Source organism: Trachurus trachurus (genome assembly GCF_905171665.1).
Source record: "Trachurus trachurus genome assembly, chromosome: 13".
Lineage (NCBI taxonomy): Eukaryota > Metazoa > Chordata > Actinopteri > Carangiformes > Carangidae > Trachurus > Trachurus trachurus.
Window position 1 is genome coordinate 1,262,529 of NC_139892.1, and position 17,455 is coordinate 1,279,983.

The 17,455-nt window shown below is 43.9% G+C and overlaps 2 protein-coding genes across 3 annotated transcripts in view; both read right to left on the minus strand.

Moving 5' to 3' along the window:
- Positions 1-17,455, minus strand: part of LOC310995737 (protein NLRC3-like) — a gene marked incomplete at its 3' end in the record, with an annotated part of 491,970 nt that overhangs the window by 168,599 nt on the left and 305,916 nt on the right. The window lies entirely within an intron of this gene.
- The window catches only part of fat3a (FAT atypical cadherin 3a), a gene marked incomplete at both ends in the record, with an annotated part of 87,065 nt that overhangs the window by 31,002 nt on the left and 38,608 nt on the right, over positions 1-17,455 (minus strand). For both annotated transcript variants that reach the window (XM_083985308.1, XM_083985307.1), the window contains 8 exons: positions 2,754-2,951; positions 4,849-4,992; positions 7,107-7,244; positions 8,555-8,769; positions 9,453-9,845; positions 12,102-12,335; positions 13,633-13,786; positions 15,226-15,422. In XM_083985308.1, coding sequence (XP_083841434.1) covers positions 2,754-2,951; positions 4,849-4,992; positions 7,107-7,244; positions 8,555-8,769; positions 9,453-9,845; positions 12,102-12,335; positions 13,633-13,786; positions 15,226-15,422 — 1,673 coding nt within the window. The remainder of the gene's footprint in view (positions 1-2,753; positions 2,952-4,848; positions 4,993-7,106; positions 7,245-8,554; positions 8,770-9,452; positions 9,846-12,101; positions 12,336-13,632; positions 13,787-15,225; positions 15,423-17,455) is intronic.

Consider the following 17,455-nt stretch of genomic DNA (forward strand, 5'->3'; position numbering starts at 1 on the left):
CCTCAGGCCAGAGCTCGTTAACTTCATAAACAATCCACATGGCGCTCGTTTAAATGTTTATAAACAGAGACACAGCTAAATCAGACTGACACAGGATGCAGCTACTAACTAACTATGTGTCAAGTCAGTCACACACACACACACACAGACTCTAGAGCCAGCTTCATGTGATTACAGTTACACACACACACACACACACACTCACACACACACACACACACACACACACACACACACACACACACACACACACACACACACACACACACAGTTAACCTAATGTGATACAGCTCCTCCATATCAGTGCTTATAGAAAGATGATCATGTGTCTGTCTGATCAGCTCTGTCTTGACCTTAAGATCGTGGGTTTGATTCCCATGTCGACAGAGATGGCACAACCCGCAGTAGCTCCCGTGGCCCATTCAAAATTTCCCGAGAGGAAATTTTCTAGTTATTTTTATTATGTGATCATGGTTGATTTGTTTTGACTCATGTAAGTCTTGCTGGCAAGCGTCTGTTTTTCCTATGTAAGTGAGACCAAAGATGAATTTCCTGCCTTGGCGAGACAATAACGTTTTCTAAAAATCTAAAATCTAACAAAAAATAAAATTTCTCGCCAACAGAAATGAAAAATCAGACCAAAAACACAGTTCTTTTCATATTTTGACACCAGATGTTGTCGTTTTCTAGGCAATGAGCCTGACAGTATCACACTAAAGTGCAGTTGTGCAGTTTGATGGGAGTCCGTCCCAACATATCTGGAGATAAGGCGTGTTTCCACTGCAGGAACTTCGGGGTAGTTTTACGGGGCCAGCCCCGTTGGTGCGTGTTTCCACTGCAGGAACCTCCCCCACAGGGCCATTTACAGGAACTTTTACGGGGGCCAACGGAGTACCTACTCCAGGGTAGGTACTCCGTTCGGCCCTGAAAAGTTCCTGGGTGGGGCTCGAGGTTAACCCGGCACTGATTGGCTAAAGCTAGAGCAGGCTCTGACGCTACCAGAAAGCACCAAAACAACCGGCATTTTTAAAAGGGGGAGCAGAAGGGGAGCATTAGCCTAGCAGACACCGCTGTAAACAACAAGAAAACAGCAGGAAGATGTACGACAAATGGAGCGACGGTGAGGTGCAGACATTGATTGTAGTCTATGGCACCGAGGAGATTCAGAGGGTTTGAGTCATCGCGGCGAAATGAAAATATCAGCGCACCTCGACACACTGGGGATCCATCACGCCGCAAAACAATGCCGTGAAAAGTTGAAAAAAAAAAAAAAAAACTCAAGCAGGATTACAATCAGCCGCCATGCGCACAAACACACAAACCAGAAACGCGGCTACCACCTCAGCTTCTTCCATCCTTCTTCTCCGTTGTTGTTATGATTTGTGTGCATGTGCTTGTGACCTGCCTGGGTGACGTCACGGTCCAAACTGTCGCACAGCGATTAAGCTGCGATCGAAACTATTGACGTCACCGCGGGGTCCGACTCTGCAGTGGAAACACGGCCACTGAGAGGGCCGAGTGAGAGGACGGTTCCTGTAGAAGTTCCTACCCCCTCCCTTTACCAGGAACTCCTGCAGTGGAAACACGGCTTTAGAGGTGGAAAAAGTCATAACTAAGGTATGAAACTGCTACATCTCCCCTTAGCTTTTCTTCTACAGACCAGTCCAGCTACGGTCTGGCCTTGAAAATGACAACTTAACATGAAAAAACAAAACAAAAAAAGCGGTTGTTTTTGGTCTTCTTTTTAGTTTCTGTTGTCTAGTGATTGTATGTCTTGTTATATGGAATAGAACATGACAATCAAACTGTTTTAAAAATCTTTGGAGGATGGACGTCTCAGTTTCTTTCTGCTTGTTGCAGAGACAGTTCAGTCGTTCTGTTCTATTCTGTGACTTTGAACTCTGAGCCTCAATGAACTTGTTTGGTTTTCAGGCTTCGTATTCACAGACATTAGCGGACTTTCGCCACCAGAGGCTCCTGCTGCTCCTGGATCAGTTCAGGAACCATTTCTGCTGGTTAACACACTGTATACTTGTGTTAATTATAAAACACATGATATTATATTATTCATCACGTTTCTGAAGCTCCAGACGCAGCAGAGAGATTCTGTTTGTTCTGTGTCTTTGTGTTTCACAGCTGTGCAACAACAAACTGTGTCTGTCTGTCTTCTATTCTCTTCTACTGTCTTCAATCCTGAAAACACAGGAAGAGACTTTCACAATAAAAGCCTGCTTGTTCTGTCACTGTGCAGCTGCTTCACTCAGACACACACAGCAGGTGATTGACAGCTGCACTGCAAAAACTCAAATATCGCACCAAGAATATTTGTCTCATTTCTAGTCAAAACAAATCTCATTCCACTTAAAATAAGATTCATCACCTAAAAATGAACTTGTTTTTAGATCATTTTAACTTGTTTCAAACTACCTTTCACTTGAAATAAGTAGAAAAATCTGATTGTGGAGCAAGTTGTTCTTTCTTATTACAAGCACAAAAAACTTGCTTTCACTGGCAGATTTTTCTATATTTCAAGTGAAAATTTGTTTGAAACAAGTGAAAATGATCTAAAAACAAGTTCATTTTTAGGTGATGAGTCTTATTTTAAGTGGAAAGAGATTAGTTTTGACTAGAAATGAGACATTTTGACAAGTAATAAGACAAATATTCTTGGGAAGGTTTTGTGTTTTTGCAGTGTAGTTGTTGTTGTGGACATGTGACAGTGGTCGGCGGCGTGAACAGCTGATTGGCTGCACCTGGATCTGGACGACGTATTCCGTGGCCAGGTCTCTCCTGAACACCTGATTGGCCACCAGAGTCCCGTCCTTCTCCAGCAGGAACTCTCCGCCCTCGTTTCCCGCCAGGATGCGGAACTGGAAGGGCGGGCCGTTGTGGGAGGAGTCCTGGTCGACCACGGACAGCTGCAGGATGCTGGTGCCGATTGGCTTGTTTTCCTGAGGGGGGAGGAGCCAACACGACAAGACGCATTATGAGGACGTCTCTGAGGGTTGAGCTGCTGAGGGAAGTCTCCTCTGGGCTACGCAGCCAGAGCAGAACGAATGCTGCGTTCAAGACGACTTGGAACTCGGATCTTTACGACCACGACTTGAAAAAGAAAGAACGCCACCTCATGTCGGAACTCCCACTCAGAGAAGTCGACTTCTCTGAGAATGAGTTGTCTGACGTCACACAACAACAGCGATGGGAATAACGGCGCTATAAAATAACAGTGTTACTAACTAACAGCGCTACTTTTTTCAGTAACAGTAATCCAAAAAGTTACTGTCACTCAGTTAAAACACTGTTACAGTTACTGACAATAAAACGCTCCGTTACTCGACTCAACAAGTCCCGTCACTAAATAATAACACACCTGCTAAACTGTAGGACGTTATCTTTAGGACAGTTATCTTTCGTGCCATCAAGCTTTGGAATAACTGCCCCTCCATAGACGACAATCTAACAGCAAGTCCTCATTCAAACACCATCTAAGAATGCACTATTTAACAGCTGAGCAATAATCCAGTCTGGCAAGTATAATATCTTCTCCCTGTTTCGTCCTGTCTGTTTTGTTCCTGTTAAATGAATGACTGATATTAAGACGACTACCAACTTGTTTAAATGCAATCAAATGTGAGGCGTAAAATGTAAGATTTCACAGCACCAATGTGCTGTTGTAAGTATTACTGCAAACACCATGTATTAAGATGTCTATTTGACTGAGATGATATTGAAAATATGATATGTTTTTTCTCTTTTCGATGTATGGTACCTGGCAATGGCTTGTGCCATTGGCATCAGCTAATGGGGATCCCTTTAAATAAATAAATAAATATACACATGTGATTCCAGTCCATCAACTGGTCAGAAAAAAGGTGTTCATCAGGAACAAACCAAATCCTCCACACAGGCGGAGGGATACAGAGTGAATTAGTTAGTTCCAGATAAACAGGAGGTTTATTTATCCCCTCAGGAAGGCGCTATAGAGCTGCTATAGCAAATAAGAATATCTATAAAAAGTATTTCCTACTGAATGGGATTACATTACTAAATTCATGAACACGTTCCAGATTTCAGAACCACGTGCTTCACTTTGTATTGTTGTGTATTGAATGTTGTGTTATTTATTTACTGTGTGCTTTTGTGAAGCCAAAGACAAATTAGAATTATTATTACTTTTCCTGGTAATTAGTTACTTTTATCAAGTAGTAACTCAGTTATTTTTTGGGTAAAGTAACTAGTAACTACAACTAATTACTTTTTCAAAGTACCGTGCCCAACACTTGCCCAACAACACGGAACCACGTCAGCATCAACGGTAAAACATCGATTCAAATGCATTTAAATGTCAAAATACATTAACACGTTCTCTTTTTTTAAAGTATCTACGAGGAGTTTTGGAAAGCGAAGTGTTTTCACTACATTGGTACGGTTAACGGTTAACAAGTGGTAACGTAGATTCATCCACATTAATATGAGACTCTTTTAGAACCAAATACAAACTCCTGGTTGTCCCTTTAAGAGTTTGTGCCTTCGCTACGTGAAACTCTTTGAATGTAATGTTCCAGTCCGACATGTTTGTGGTCATTCTGGCCGCGTTTCGTCTCCAATGATTTGAACTCTGAGTTTTCAATGTGAGATTCAGAGTTACGAGTCGTCTCGAACGCAGCATCACACACACCTGCTTTAACAACAGAGACACGGATCCAGTCAGAGAAGCAGAAGCAGAAGCAGAAGCAGAGACGGCCAATAAGAAGCTCTGGAGCAGCGTCCCCGTCATGTGACCCGGGGACTCGAACCAGCGATGCTACATGACCACGGTTGTGTGTGTGTGTGTGTGGTGGCGTTTACCTGTATGACGGTGGTGAGGTTGGCGGGGGAGAAGGTGGGCGGGTTGTCGTTGATGTCGGACACATCGATGTTGACCATGACGGTGGAGGACATGGCCGGAACGCCGCTGTCCAGAGCCCGGAGCGCCAGAGAGTAGCTGGGCACCTGGACACAGGGGGGGGGGGGGGTTAGTCTAATTTTATTTAGTGGGTAAACTGTTCATACTTGTATCACATAGACCGGTGGTTCTCAAACTTTTTATATCAAGGACCCAAAACTGACACAAAGTACGTTTAAATTAGGCGTACATTTTTGAAAGATTATAGAGAAGTTTCAGGAAAAAAGTGGTACAATTTCTCAAAAAAAGTTGAAACATTTCTAGAAAAAAGTGGTAAGATTAAAAAAAAAAAAAAGTTTAAGATTTTTTTTAGAAAGAAGTGGTAAAATTTCAAATAAAAAAGGAAAAATGTTTTTAAAAAATTGAGAAAAAACTGGTAAAATTTCTCAAAAGAATTCTAGAAAAAGAAAAAAAAGTGGTAAGATTTTGCAAAAAATTTTAGAAAATTTCTCTTGCAAAAAAAGGGACAAAAATTTCTTGAACAAAATAATAACAAGTAAAAAAGAAAAATTGAGAAGAAACTGGTAAAATTTCTAAAAAAAAAAAGCCAGTTTTTGCTCTTGTGGTAGAATTTTATGTTTACGTTTCCATGGTTTCGGTAGTCGCGGTAAATGCATGGATTTTTTTTTTCCAATGAAAATCTGTAAAACGCATGGATCATCACACCAGCTTCTAACAGTGGATATCACACAAACTAACATCCGTGTTAAAAGCCAGCGTTGATAGATCCATGCGTTTACCGCAACTATGACAACGACTGAAAACCATGGAAACGTAAACGTACAACAATTCCACAGGAAATGCAAAAAACGGCTTCCGGGTTTTGACCATAGATGACATTCGGAAACTTGTGGATTAGGAGACCTGTTACCATGGTCACCACAGTGCAAGAGCTGAACCTGATCCAGCCCAGAATACCAACAAACAAACACACACACACACACACACACACACACACACACACACACACACACACACACACAGAGACACACACACAGACACAGACACACAGCTGCAGGATATTGTTCTTGTTTTATAATAAAGAGTTAATGAAGCAGAAACAGCAGCAACACAGGAAATAAACAGCTCTGACCAGCTGATGGGGGGGCAAAAACACACACACACACACACACAGGAAGCTGCTGCTCACTGTGTGATAACCCTAAACACACTTTCATCAGCCTGAAGCTTTGATCCCTGCTCTCTCTCCCTCTCTGACAGCTCGTCTCCTGCTCTCATGAATACTTGATGATCAGAATATGAACGTTGTGTCTTCCAGCTCCTCAGAGGACGAGAGAGAAAACAGAGGTCGAGGCCTCAGAACGCTGCCAGCACAACGGCCCAGTGGCTAACGCTAAGACAGGCTAACTGGGCTAAACGATGCTAACTGTGCTAGAAGATGCTAACTCTTAAAGCAAAAACGAACAGATTAAAGTACAGTTTTTACCCAAGAGCCGATGCTGCCCTAAATGCCAAGTAAAAGGTGCAATATGTAGGCTATGGTGTGTGTATGTTTGTGGGATACTTTTTTTTTTTTTGAGTTTTTAATTTATTGTTTTTAATTTATTGTCCATTGCTGCTGTATTTATACTTTTGCACCTGGGATTGCGACCAATTTCGTTGTGCTTGCACAATGACAACAATAAGAGTCTATCTATCTATCTGTCTATCTCATTCTACGGTATTTGTTTTTATACCCCCCCTTTTTATTTATTTTTAACTGCATCCTGCACTCTAATTTGAGTCGGTCTCAATCTGTTGTTGGGTTCTTGTATTGCCTGTGTTGTTGCTGTATCGCTTAGGCGGTCCACCTCTTATGGTTTTATGGCATTTGTAACTTGTCTCTTCTATATTGTTTTGTGAAGCACTTTGTAAACTTGTGTTTTTAAAGGTGCTATATAAATAAAGTTATTATTATTATTATGGTAGCTGCTGTATACGTACAAACACATCTGAGATTCTTCGCTTACGAGAATTAGTCAGATTATTGGCAGAGGTCATAAAACACCTATGATGATGGACATCTCTGGTCCTGGATCAGTTACAACCTGACACTCAACACCATGTTCATGTTCTGCATTAACTAGTCATATGATTCTTAAATAAACTGTGTGTGTGTGTGTGTGCGTGTGTGTGTGTGTGTGTGTGTGTGTGTCCTGACCGTCTCTCTGTCCAGCTGCTTGTTGACCTTGATGACGCCGCTGAGCGGGTCGATGAAGAACTGGTTGTCTCGGTCTCCGTTGACGATGGAGTAGAGGATGTCTCCGTTCATCTGACTGTCCACGTCCTCCGCTACCAGCTGAAGACACACACACAGACACACACACAGACACAGCAGGTTAATGAATGTTTATTCTTTGTTCCTGTTTTGTTCTCAGTCGGTTTCATGAGTCGTTAATAAACTGAACTGATGTGAAGCTGAAACCAGTGATCTGTTATTAACTCCACAAAAACTCAAACTCTAACCAAGAATATTTGTCTTATTTCTAGTCAAAACTAATCTCATTCTACTTAGAATAAGACTAATCACACTAAAAAGTAGCTTGTTTTTAGACACTCTTTACTTCTTTCAAGCAGATTTTCACTTGAAATAAGTAGAAAAATCTGATAGTGGAGAAAGTTTTTCTTCCTTATTACAAGCACTGAAACTGGCAGATTTTTCTACTTATTTCAATTAAAAATTAGTTTGAAACTAGAAAAAGATAGCATTTCCTGAAGAAAATGCGTGTGAATGCTGAAAGCAGCTGAACGCTATTGCTGAATGAGCTGAAAAAATTGTTAAAACAATGCTGAGTTAGCAGAAGAAACTGCTTAGGCAATATTGAAAAAGGCTAAAGCTAAAACATAAAACTTCAAAACTGAGAGACGAATGTCTTTCTATGGGTGAAAGAAAGAAAGAAAGAAAGAAAGAAAGAAAGAAAGAAAGAAAGAAAGAAAGAAAGAAAGAAAGAAAGAAAGAAAGAAATGGGGTAGAAACAAAGAAAGAAGAATGGAAGTAAAAAGAAAGAGAAAGGGAGTAGAAAGAAAGAAGTAAAAAAACAGAAATAGGGTAGAAGAAAGAAAGAAAGAAAGAAAGAAAGAAGAAAAAGAGAGGGGGGTGATAGATAGAAAGAGGTAGATGGATAGAGAAAGAGAGGGAACGAAAGAAAGAAGTTACTGTAAAATACAGATGAAGGGGGTAGAAGAAAGAAAGAAAGAAAGAAGAAAAAGAGAGAAAAAAGAGACAGAGGGTTTGAAAGAGATAGATAGACAGACAGACAGACAGACAGACAGACAGACAGACAGACAGACAGACAGACAGACAGATAGACAGACAGATAGATAGATAGATTTTTCTTTCTTATTACAAGCACAAAAAACTTGCTCCACTATCAGATTTTTCTACTTATTTCAAGTGAAAATTAGTTTGAAACAAGTGAAAATGATCTAAAAACAAGTTCATTTTTAGGTGATAAGTCTTATTTTAAGTGGAAAGAGATTAGTTTTGACTAGAAATGAGACAAATATTCTTGGAAAGTTTTGGGGTTTTGCAGTGTGTGGTCTATTATCGTCATCTTCAGCCTTGTTGGTGTTCAGGGAATCGAACCTGCTCCCGGACTCTGGACTGACCTGGACCACCGACTCTCCGATGGTGGCGTCCTCCGACACCACGGCGCTGTAGACGTCGCGGCTGAACATGGGCGCGTTGTCGTTGACGTCCGTCAGGTTGATGTTGACGGTGGTGACGGCGCTCAGCGGCGGCGTGCCGCCATCACGGGCCTCCACCGTCAGGAAGTAGTCCCTGCAGGACTCGTAGTCCAGGAGCTGGGCCACCACGATCGCTCCTGGAGAGGAGGGATGATGTCATAGTGATGTCATAGTGATGTCATTGGGTCAGAGAGGAGGAGGAGAGAGGAGGGAGAGGAGGAGGAAGATGAGGAGGAAGAGGAGGAGGAGGAGGAAGAGGAGGAGGAAGAGGAGGAGGAAGAAGAAGAGGAGGAGGAAGATGATAATGAGGAGGAGGAAGATGATGAGGACGAGGAGGAGGAGGAGGAGGAGGAAGAGGGGGAGGAAGATGAAGAGAAGGAAGAGGAAGAGGAAGAAGATGAAGAGGAGGATGAGGAAGATGAAGATGATGAAGATGAAGAAGAAGAGGAGGAGGAGGAAGATAAAGATGATGATGATGAAGCTGAAGATGAAGTTGAGGATGAAGATGAAGAGGAGGATGAAGATGAAGAGGAGGATAAAGAAGAAGATGAAGATGATGAAAATGATGAAGACGAGGAGGATGAAGATGAAGATGAAGAAGAAGAAGAAGAAGATGAGGAGGAGGATGAGGATGAAGAAGATGAAGATGAAGATAAAGATGAAGATGAAGATAAAGATGAAGATGATGAAGAGGAGGATGAATATGAAGAAGAAGAAGAAGATGAGGAGGATGAGGATGAGGATGAAGAAGATGAAGATAAAGATGAAGGTGATGAAGATGAAGATGAGGAGGAAGAGGATGATAAAGATGGAGACTGACCGGTGCCGGGGTGGATGAGGAACTTCCCGTGCTGGTTCCCAGACCGGATGCTGTAGGAGATCTCAGCGTTGGTGCCGATGTCCTTGCTGGCGGCGTGGACGCGCAGCACCTCGGTTCCCACGGCGACGTCCTCCGGCACCGTGGCCAGCTGGTCGCGGCGCTCGAACACCGGCGGGTTGTCGTTGACGTCCAGCACGGTGACGGTGACGTTGACCAGCGAGGACAGCGGCCGCGGCGAGCCCCGGTCCGACGCCCGCACCGCCACCGTGTAGGACGGCTGCACCTCGCGGTCCAGCACGCGCTCCAACGCCACCACGCCGGACGCCGCGTCGATGGAGAAGGAGCCGCCGGCAGAGTCCGCCAGGGAGTAGACCACCGACCGGCCCGGACCAGCTGCAGAACCAGGACCAGGAGGAAGAGAAAGGGTTAAAGGTTAAAGGTTAAAGGTCAGCAACAGGAGAAACTATCCACCTTTTATCCGAACATCAAAAACTTAGCCTGTTTTGCCGGTTTTGCTCTTCCGGTGGAATTTTATGTTTACGTTTCCATGGTTTCGGTAGTCGCGGTAAATGCATGGATTTTTTTTTTTTTCTCCAATGAAAATCTGTATAACGCATGGATCATCACACCAGCTTTTAACAGTGGATATCACACAAAGTGACATCCGTGTTAAAAGCCAGCGTTAATAGATCCATGCGTTTACCGCAACTATGACAACGACTGAAAACCATGGAAATGTAAACGTACAATTGCACCAAACCGGCAAAACTGGCTTCCGGTTTTGACCATAGATGACGTTCGGAAACTTGTGGATATGATGAATCGCCTTGTTGTTTACAACTAATTCCGGGTAGAAAACCAGCATGAGAACAATAGTGACGGACGAGAGTTTCTCTATATCTAATTTTTCATGTCACTATATCACCGTTTAGATTAATCTAATGGGATTTCTTGGTTTCCCTCATCAAACTCATCAAATACACACTCCAACAACTCCACAACACTCTGGTGGACAAGTTGTGACCTGCACATTCACCACGCTATGAGATAATAACACAACGTTACCAGACAGTTGTTTTAGAGGGAAAATACAGAGACTGCTTGATGAAAAACTGCCCCTGAAAGCAACGCGCATCAGTGGTTTTGCATGAATTTCCCTCTAAAACAACTCTGTCTGGTAACGTTGTGTTATTATCTCATAGTGTGGTGAATGTGCAGGTCACAACTTGTCCACCAGAGCGTTGTGGAGTTGTTGGATTGTGTATTTGATGAGTTTGATGAGGGAAACCAAGAAATCCCATGAGCCTCCGTAGCGTAGCTCTGAGCAGCTCACGGCTCTGCTCCGCCGTTCTAAAAATAGCTTGCACCGACAATTAAAGGTGATGAACCTACTGCTATGACTATAGGGATTATGGCAATGGGCCAATTTGCCAAAACGTTGAACTATCCCTTTAACCTTATCCCCTTGAAACGGAGCTGCAATTTGGATTCGAATTGGGACACCCCTTCAACAGTCACATACGTCATCAGTAGTCTCTGCTGGCTTTCACATAAGCAGATGTGACGAGCTTTAGCCACAAATCCTGTATTCAAAACCATGTTAACTTCATGTAAATGTGGTGGTTTCTGTCCGTAGGCTCCAGAGCCCCGAGGCAGCGCTGCTCTTCTGTCCAATACACACAGGAAGCTTCACTTTTCATTCAAACTAACTAATGCTACTGATACAGGTGTTAGATTTCATCAATGAGACCAACATTTATCTCCTAAAAAGAATGTAACTACCCACCGGTAAACCTCTAAAAACCTGTGGGTAAGTTAATTAGCGATCGTCTTTTCTCCTGGGATGACGGCGGAGGTTGGCCGGCTGACGAGCTCTCTGGATGGGTGGTGTCTCTGTGACGAGCCGTTGATCTGCTCCACAGGTGGAGCTTCACTTCTCCCAAAAACATGGGAGCAAACGTCTGAACAGCCGTCATTTGGATAAACCCACCTCACATTGGGGATCTAAACAGCTACTTTATCGCATGAAAAAATATTAAAACTTAACAAAGTGATGTAATAAGAGCGCTACAGCGAGAAACAAAACAGCTGCCGGTTGCCGCAAGATGCATTCTGGGAAACTTGTCATACCCCTCGGTTTGAAGGGTGAATTCCAATGTGCCACCAAAATGACGGCTGTTTAGACGTTTGCTCCGATGTTTTTGGGAGAAGTGAGCTCCACCTGTGGAGCAGATCAACGGCTCGTCACAGAGACACCACCCATCCAGAGAGCTTGTCAGCCGGCCAACCTCCGTCGTCATCCCGGGAGAGAAGTCTCAGTGTGTGAGGGTAAATGGTTCCTTCTCCAACCAGCTGCTGTCCTCTACTGGGTCTCCTCAAGGCTGCTGTCTCTCTCCTTTACTCTATATCTGGCAATCATCCCAACAGACATGTCATCAAATTTGCAGATGAGACTAAAGATATGTTAATTCGCTTCAGAAAGACCCCTCCTAGTCCTGTACTCACCAGCATCAATGGTACAGAGATTGAACTTGTGGACAGCTATAAATATTCTTGATAAGAAACTCTGTTTTGACCAAAATGTCGCTTTCACAACAAAAAAAGTTCAACAACGTCTTTATTTTCTGAGGAAAATCAGTTTCCTGGTACCTTGGTCGGGGTCGATGGCCTGGATGCGGGTCAGCAGGGCCTTAGTGGGCGTGTCCTCGTAGACACTGGCCGTGTACTGGGGCAGCGTGAAGAGGGGCGGGTTGTCGTTGACGTCCGTCACCTTCAGTCGGATCTCGGCGCGGCACCACCGCCCCCCGCCGTCCGTCGCCTGGGCAACCAGCCGGTAGGTGGGCGTGGTCTCGTGGTCCAGCATCACAGACGACTTGAGCTCACCTGCACAGGTAAGACACGGGAGACAAAGTAACATATCACGAAAGAAACTGACAACTCTTGTTCATCCACAAGTTTCTGAACTCCAAAATCAGAACACTGCAAAAACTCAAAATCTTTCCAAGAATATTTGTCTTATTTCTTGTCAAAATATCTAATTTCTAGTCAAAACTAAACTCTTTCCACTTAAAATAACTCTTTACCTAAAAATGTACTTGTTTCTAGATCATTTTCACTTGTTTCAAACTAATTTTCACATGAAATTGGTAGAAAAATCTGCCAGTGAAAGCAAGTTTTTTGTGCAAGAAAGAAAAAACTTGCCCCACTATCAGATTTTTCTACTTATTTCAAGTGAAAATCTGCTTGAAAGAAGTAAAAAGTGTCTAAAAACAAGCTACTTTTTAATGTGATGAGTCTTATTTTAAGTAGAATGAGATTTGTTTTGACTAGAAATAAGACAAATATTCTTGGTAAGATATGTGCGTTTTTGCAGTGAAGCCGGTTTTGCTCTTCGGGTGGAGTTGTACGGTGAAATAAGGACTTTTATATAATTATAAATCAAGGTTATGACTGTTGACTTGGATGTTTTATTGTTTTGAGGTAATGTGGGAGATTATCTTTAGATTACTTTGTTATACGTATTAAAGTGATATTATGAATGGATTATTGAAGTTTTTAACTTTATATTTGTGTTTTGTTCTTTTGTTGTCATTTTAGGACTGTATCAGATGTACTGTCATTAAAAGAATAGTTCACCCAAAATTCAAATTTCACTCATTATCTACTCCCCCTCATGTGGACTAAGGGCTGGGAGAAGTTTCAGAGTCCTCAGTGGCTTCTCTGAGTTACAGCGGGGCTCCGTGCAGCACGGCGTCAGTAATCGCACTGACGCTGGCGCAAATCGCGCGAGATTCGGACGGACCAGGAAGAGCAGTGCTGGGAGCTTCCGCTACAAACAAGCTTAAAATATAGACTCATTTAATTTTTTTCGGAACAATTTCTCATGTCGGGGCTTCAATACAAGAGGGACATTACAGACGAGCACTATGGAGGTATTTGGATGTTTTTTGGTGTGTCTTTTTGGATGAAGAAAAGTGAGCTCCGTTCTCAACCGTCATATGGACATGCAGTGCTGCACGGAGCCCTGCTGTAACTCAGAGAAGCCACGGAGGACTCTGAAACTTCTCCCAGCCCTTAGTCCACATGAGGGGGAGGAGATAATGAGTGAAATTTGAATTTTGGGTGAACTATCACTTTAAATGCCATTGAATGCGACTCTACAGCAGAACCGGGTCAGTACCAGAGTCCGGGTCCAGGATGAAGTCCTGGGATCCAGGGCCGTGCAGGGAGAACTGGATCCAGGCGCTGACGCCCACGTCTGCGTCCGAGGCTCCGACCCTCAGCAGGACGCTGTGGACGGGAAGGTCCTCGGGGACGGAGGCCGAGTACACCGCCTGCACACACACAGAGAGACACACAGACACACACACACACACACAGTTAACCTCCCTATCACTGCTGACTGGGGATGTCACTTGGTTTCACAATTAATCGTGGTATTAAATGCCACAATTATTTAATCTTAAAGGTTCCTAAATACTAGGGCTGACCCAAAAAAATTGAAGCCTCGAAGCTTCGTTCGTTGCCATGGAAAATCGATCATGAAGTCCGTGATCGATTGTTTTGTTTTTTTCTTCCTTTTTGACACCGGTTCTCATCGGCAATTGTTACATTACAATGAATAGGCTACTTGGCATCCTGGAAACCTGCCTGATTTTGGAGATATGCAGTGTTTGTTTGCCATTACTTTCATTATTTCCGCTACGATCGCGCACCCCCCGGCCGTCGAAGCTTCGATTAAAATCGATTTTATGTCCGCGAAGCTTCGATTATCAAAATATGATAATCGGGTCAGCCCTACTAAATACTGTCACTTTCCAAAAAAGATTATGTCAGAACCATGTCGTCAACTCGCACCGAACGAACAGGATAACCATGTTGCTTTGTAGCCCAGAGTAAAGGTAAATACACAGTAACTGGGTTAAATTATGTTCATGTCAGTTTACCAATGTAACACTGACTGAACTGGTAGGAATTAGGAATAGGACCGGCGCAAGACAGACGTCTTGCCAAGAATGTTTTCATTCATCAAGAATTAAAGTCAGATGTTGGAAGACGATCAGATACCGTCGTAGTTCCGACCATAAACGGCGATTCGGCGGCGTTATTCTCATGACTCGCCGGGCAGCGTCCACAAAAGCGAAAGTAAAGAAACACTGGTCGGCTCGTCCAGTATTTCCGCCACTAATTAAAATAACAAAATAACGGTAGAGACAAAACGATATATTGATCGAAAATGGGCCCATTAACAAGTGGGTAACGTAGATTCATCCACAATAATATGAGACTTTTTTATAACCAGATACAAACTCCTCGTCCCTAGAGAGAGAGTGAAGTGGGTTTCTGCTGAATCTAGTGTGTGGGAACTAAAAATAAACATGTTGAGAAGCATCTTCTAGTCTGAATGGATGTTTACTTGGGTCTATAAGGTAACAATAGTATAATAACAAGACAACCATGTTTGAATTGTGAAATGGGTTTGACTAAAAGAAACATGTGGTTGTATCTATACTATACTAGGTAATTAATATATTGACTGGGTTAAATAGAATTACATCACTAGAAAGAGATTAAAATCATTGACTAACACTAAACTATAATAGTCGTGGGTTATTCTGACTAAAATAAAACTAAATGCTCAGAGTTTCAGTCGACTGAAACTTGACGAGACAAAAAGAGCATCAACGTGACTAAAACTAGACGCCAACAACAACAACAACACTACTGGCGTCCTCTCAGTTGAGCGCTGCCCTTGGCCCCGCCCCCTTTTTACCTGGTCACAGGTAGGGCTGTTGTCGTTGGTGTCGATCACTGTGATCTCCACGGTTGCCTGGGAGACGAAGAGGCCGTCGCTAGCGGTGACGTTGATGGTGTAGAGGTTCCTCTCCTCGCGGTCCAGCGGTCCCTTCACGTACATCTTCCACTCGCCCTGAACCAGGCCCAGAGCAAACACGCCGCGGTGGTTCCCTCCTGACGCACACAGAGACACAACAGACACAGACACACACACACACACACACACACACACACAGAGACACACACATTAGCTGTGTTCGAAATCGCCCCCTATTATGGATGTAGTGCTCTAACTATATAGTGTGTTCTCCATGTTGTAGTGTTGTTTGAATTCTCCGCGATAAATTTCATCCACTATGTAGTAGACGACAAAACACCCACAATGCACCGCAAAATTGAGTGAACAAGCGATGTACACTACTTTCTGCTCTCGTATCCCAAGATGCAATGCGGTCGTGTTTCGCCAGAGAAGACGAGCAATAAGCTAATTAGCATGTTAGCTAGGATTTCTTTAGGTTATTTACCAGTAAACTCCTCAGACGTATTTGCCTTCGCTCCGTTTGCCCGAGGAGCAGGAGTTGGGCAGCAGCATCCCAACAATAACAGGCAGCATTAAATCAATCTAATAAAGAAACTGTAGTAGAATATGGAGTAAATACAAGCTAACGAGCTAAGCTAATAGCCACAGCTCACAATCCGGACACACAACAGTAGTTGACCAAACCAAACTTCCGATATTTCAACAGTTTTATTGTCCGAGAAACACAACCACGCATAATCACATTCAATCTCAAATGTTCCTGCGAGTGTCGTTTTTTCTTATTTTATTTTTATTTGTCCGGTTTGTTTACATGATTCTCGGCGCGTCTGCTTCCGTCACAGCAACACCTGGCGCATCTGCTGACGCAACCACGTTCAGAGAGTCACCGTGTAGTGTCTGAATTCTCCTCCCGATGATGTAGTGGAGAGGGAGTGAGTGAATGAGTGGATGATTTCGAACCAAGGGGGCAGTTGTCGGTCTGAGAAGTGAAGCTCACTTCCGCGTTCAAAAAACTGCAATCCCCCCGGCTTCCTCTGGGGGCTGGTACCGGAAGAGAGCAACTCTCCATAGACCCCCATGTTAAAATAGCCGACTTTACATCCTCAATAAACATGTTAAAAGCCTGGTACCATTACGTTTTTTGGTCTCAACCGATAGTTTCTACCCCCGCACGCACTCTGAGGGGGGTGAATTTTTTTAAATCTCTACCGTTTTACTGTTATTAGGTTTAAAATTCTGGCCAATTAGGGCGCGGAAACGTTGAGTGACAGGTCCGGAGACCGCTGCTTCGAGGCCAGTGGGCGGGTCCTCGGCCGGCTAACGCACCGCTCCAAATATGGAAAGTCAAATCCAACATGGCGTGGTTCAAACCCCCGTAGTAGCGGCACAAAACAGACTCCCCCAAACCAATGGGTGACGTCACGGACGCTACGTCCATTCTTTTTACAGTCTATGTTTCGAACACATTGTTAGGTGTACAGTAGCTAAACTAAACAGTGAGTCAGTGAAGATGGCGGTGGAGCAGAGCTGCAGCAGGAAACAGGTCGCACTGTAACACTGAGGAGGATGTGTGTGTGTGTGTGTGTGTGTGTGTGTGTGTGTGTGTGTGTGTGTGTGTGTGTGTGTGTGTGTGTGTGTGTGTGTGTGTGTGTGTGTGTGTGTGTGTGTGTGTGTGTGTGTGACCCAGTTAGCTGGACTGTGCAGCTCCTGCTCTCATCCATCAGAAACACAGAGCGACGGCGGAGGAGCAAAGACTGAGAGTCATCAACTCTGAGAGAGGAGGAGTAGAAAGGAGAGAGGAACAGAGAGGAGAAGGAGAGAGGAGGAGGAGGAGGAGGAGGAGGAGGAGGAGGAGGAGAGAAGAGAAGAGAGGAGAGAAAGGAGGAGAGAGAGGAGGAGCAGGAGAGAGATGAGAGAGAGGAGGAGGAAGAGGAGGAGAGAGAGGAAGAGAGAGAAGAGAGGAGGAGGAGGAGGAGGAGAGAGAGGAGGAGGAGAGAGAAGGAGAAGAGAGGAACAGGAGGAGGAAGAACAGAAAGGAGAGAGAGGAGGAGGATGAGGTGGAGGAACAGAAAGAAGAGAGGAGCAGAGAGGAGAGAGAGGAGGAGGAGGAAGAGGAGGAGAGAGGAGGAGCAGGGGGAGGAGCAGAAAGGAGGAGAGAGGATCAGGA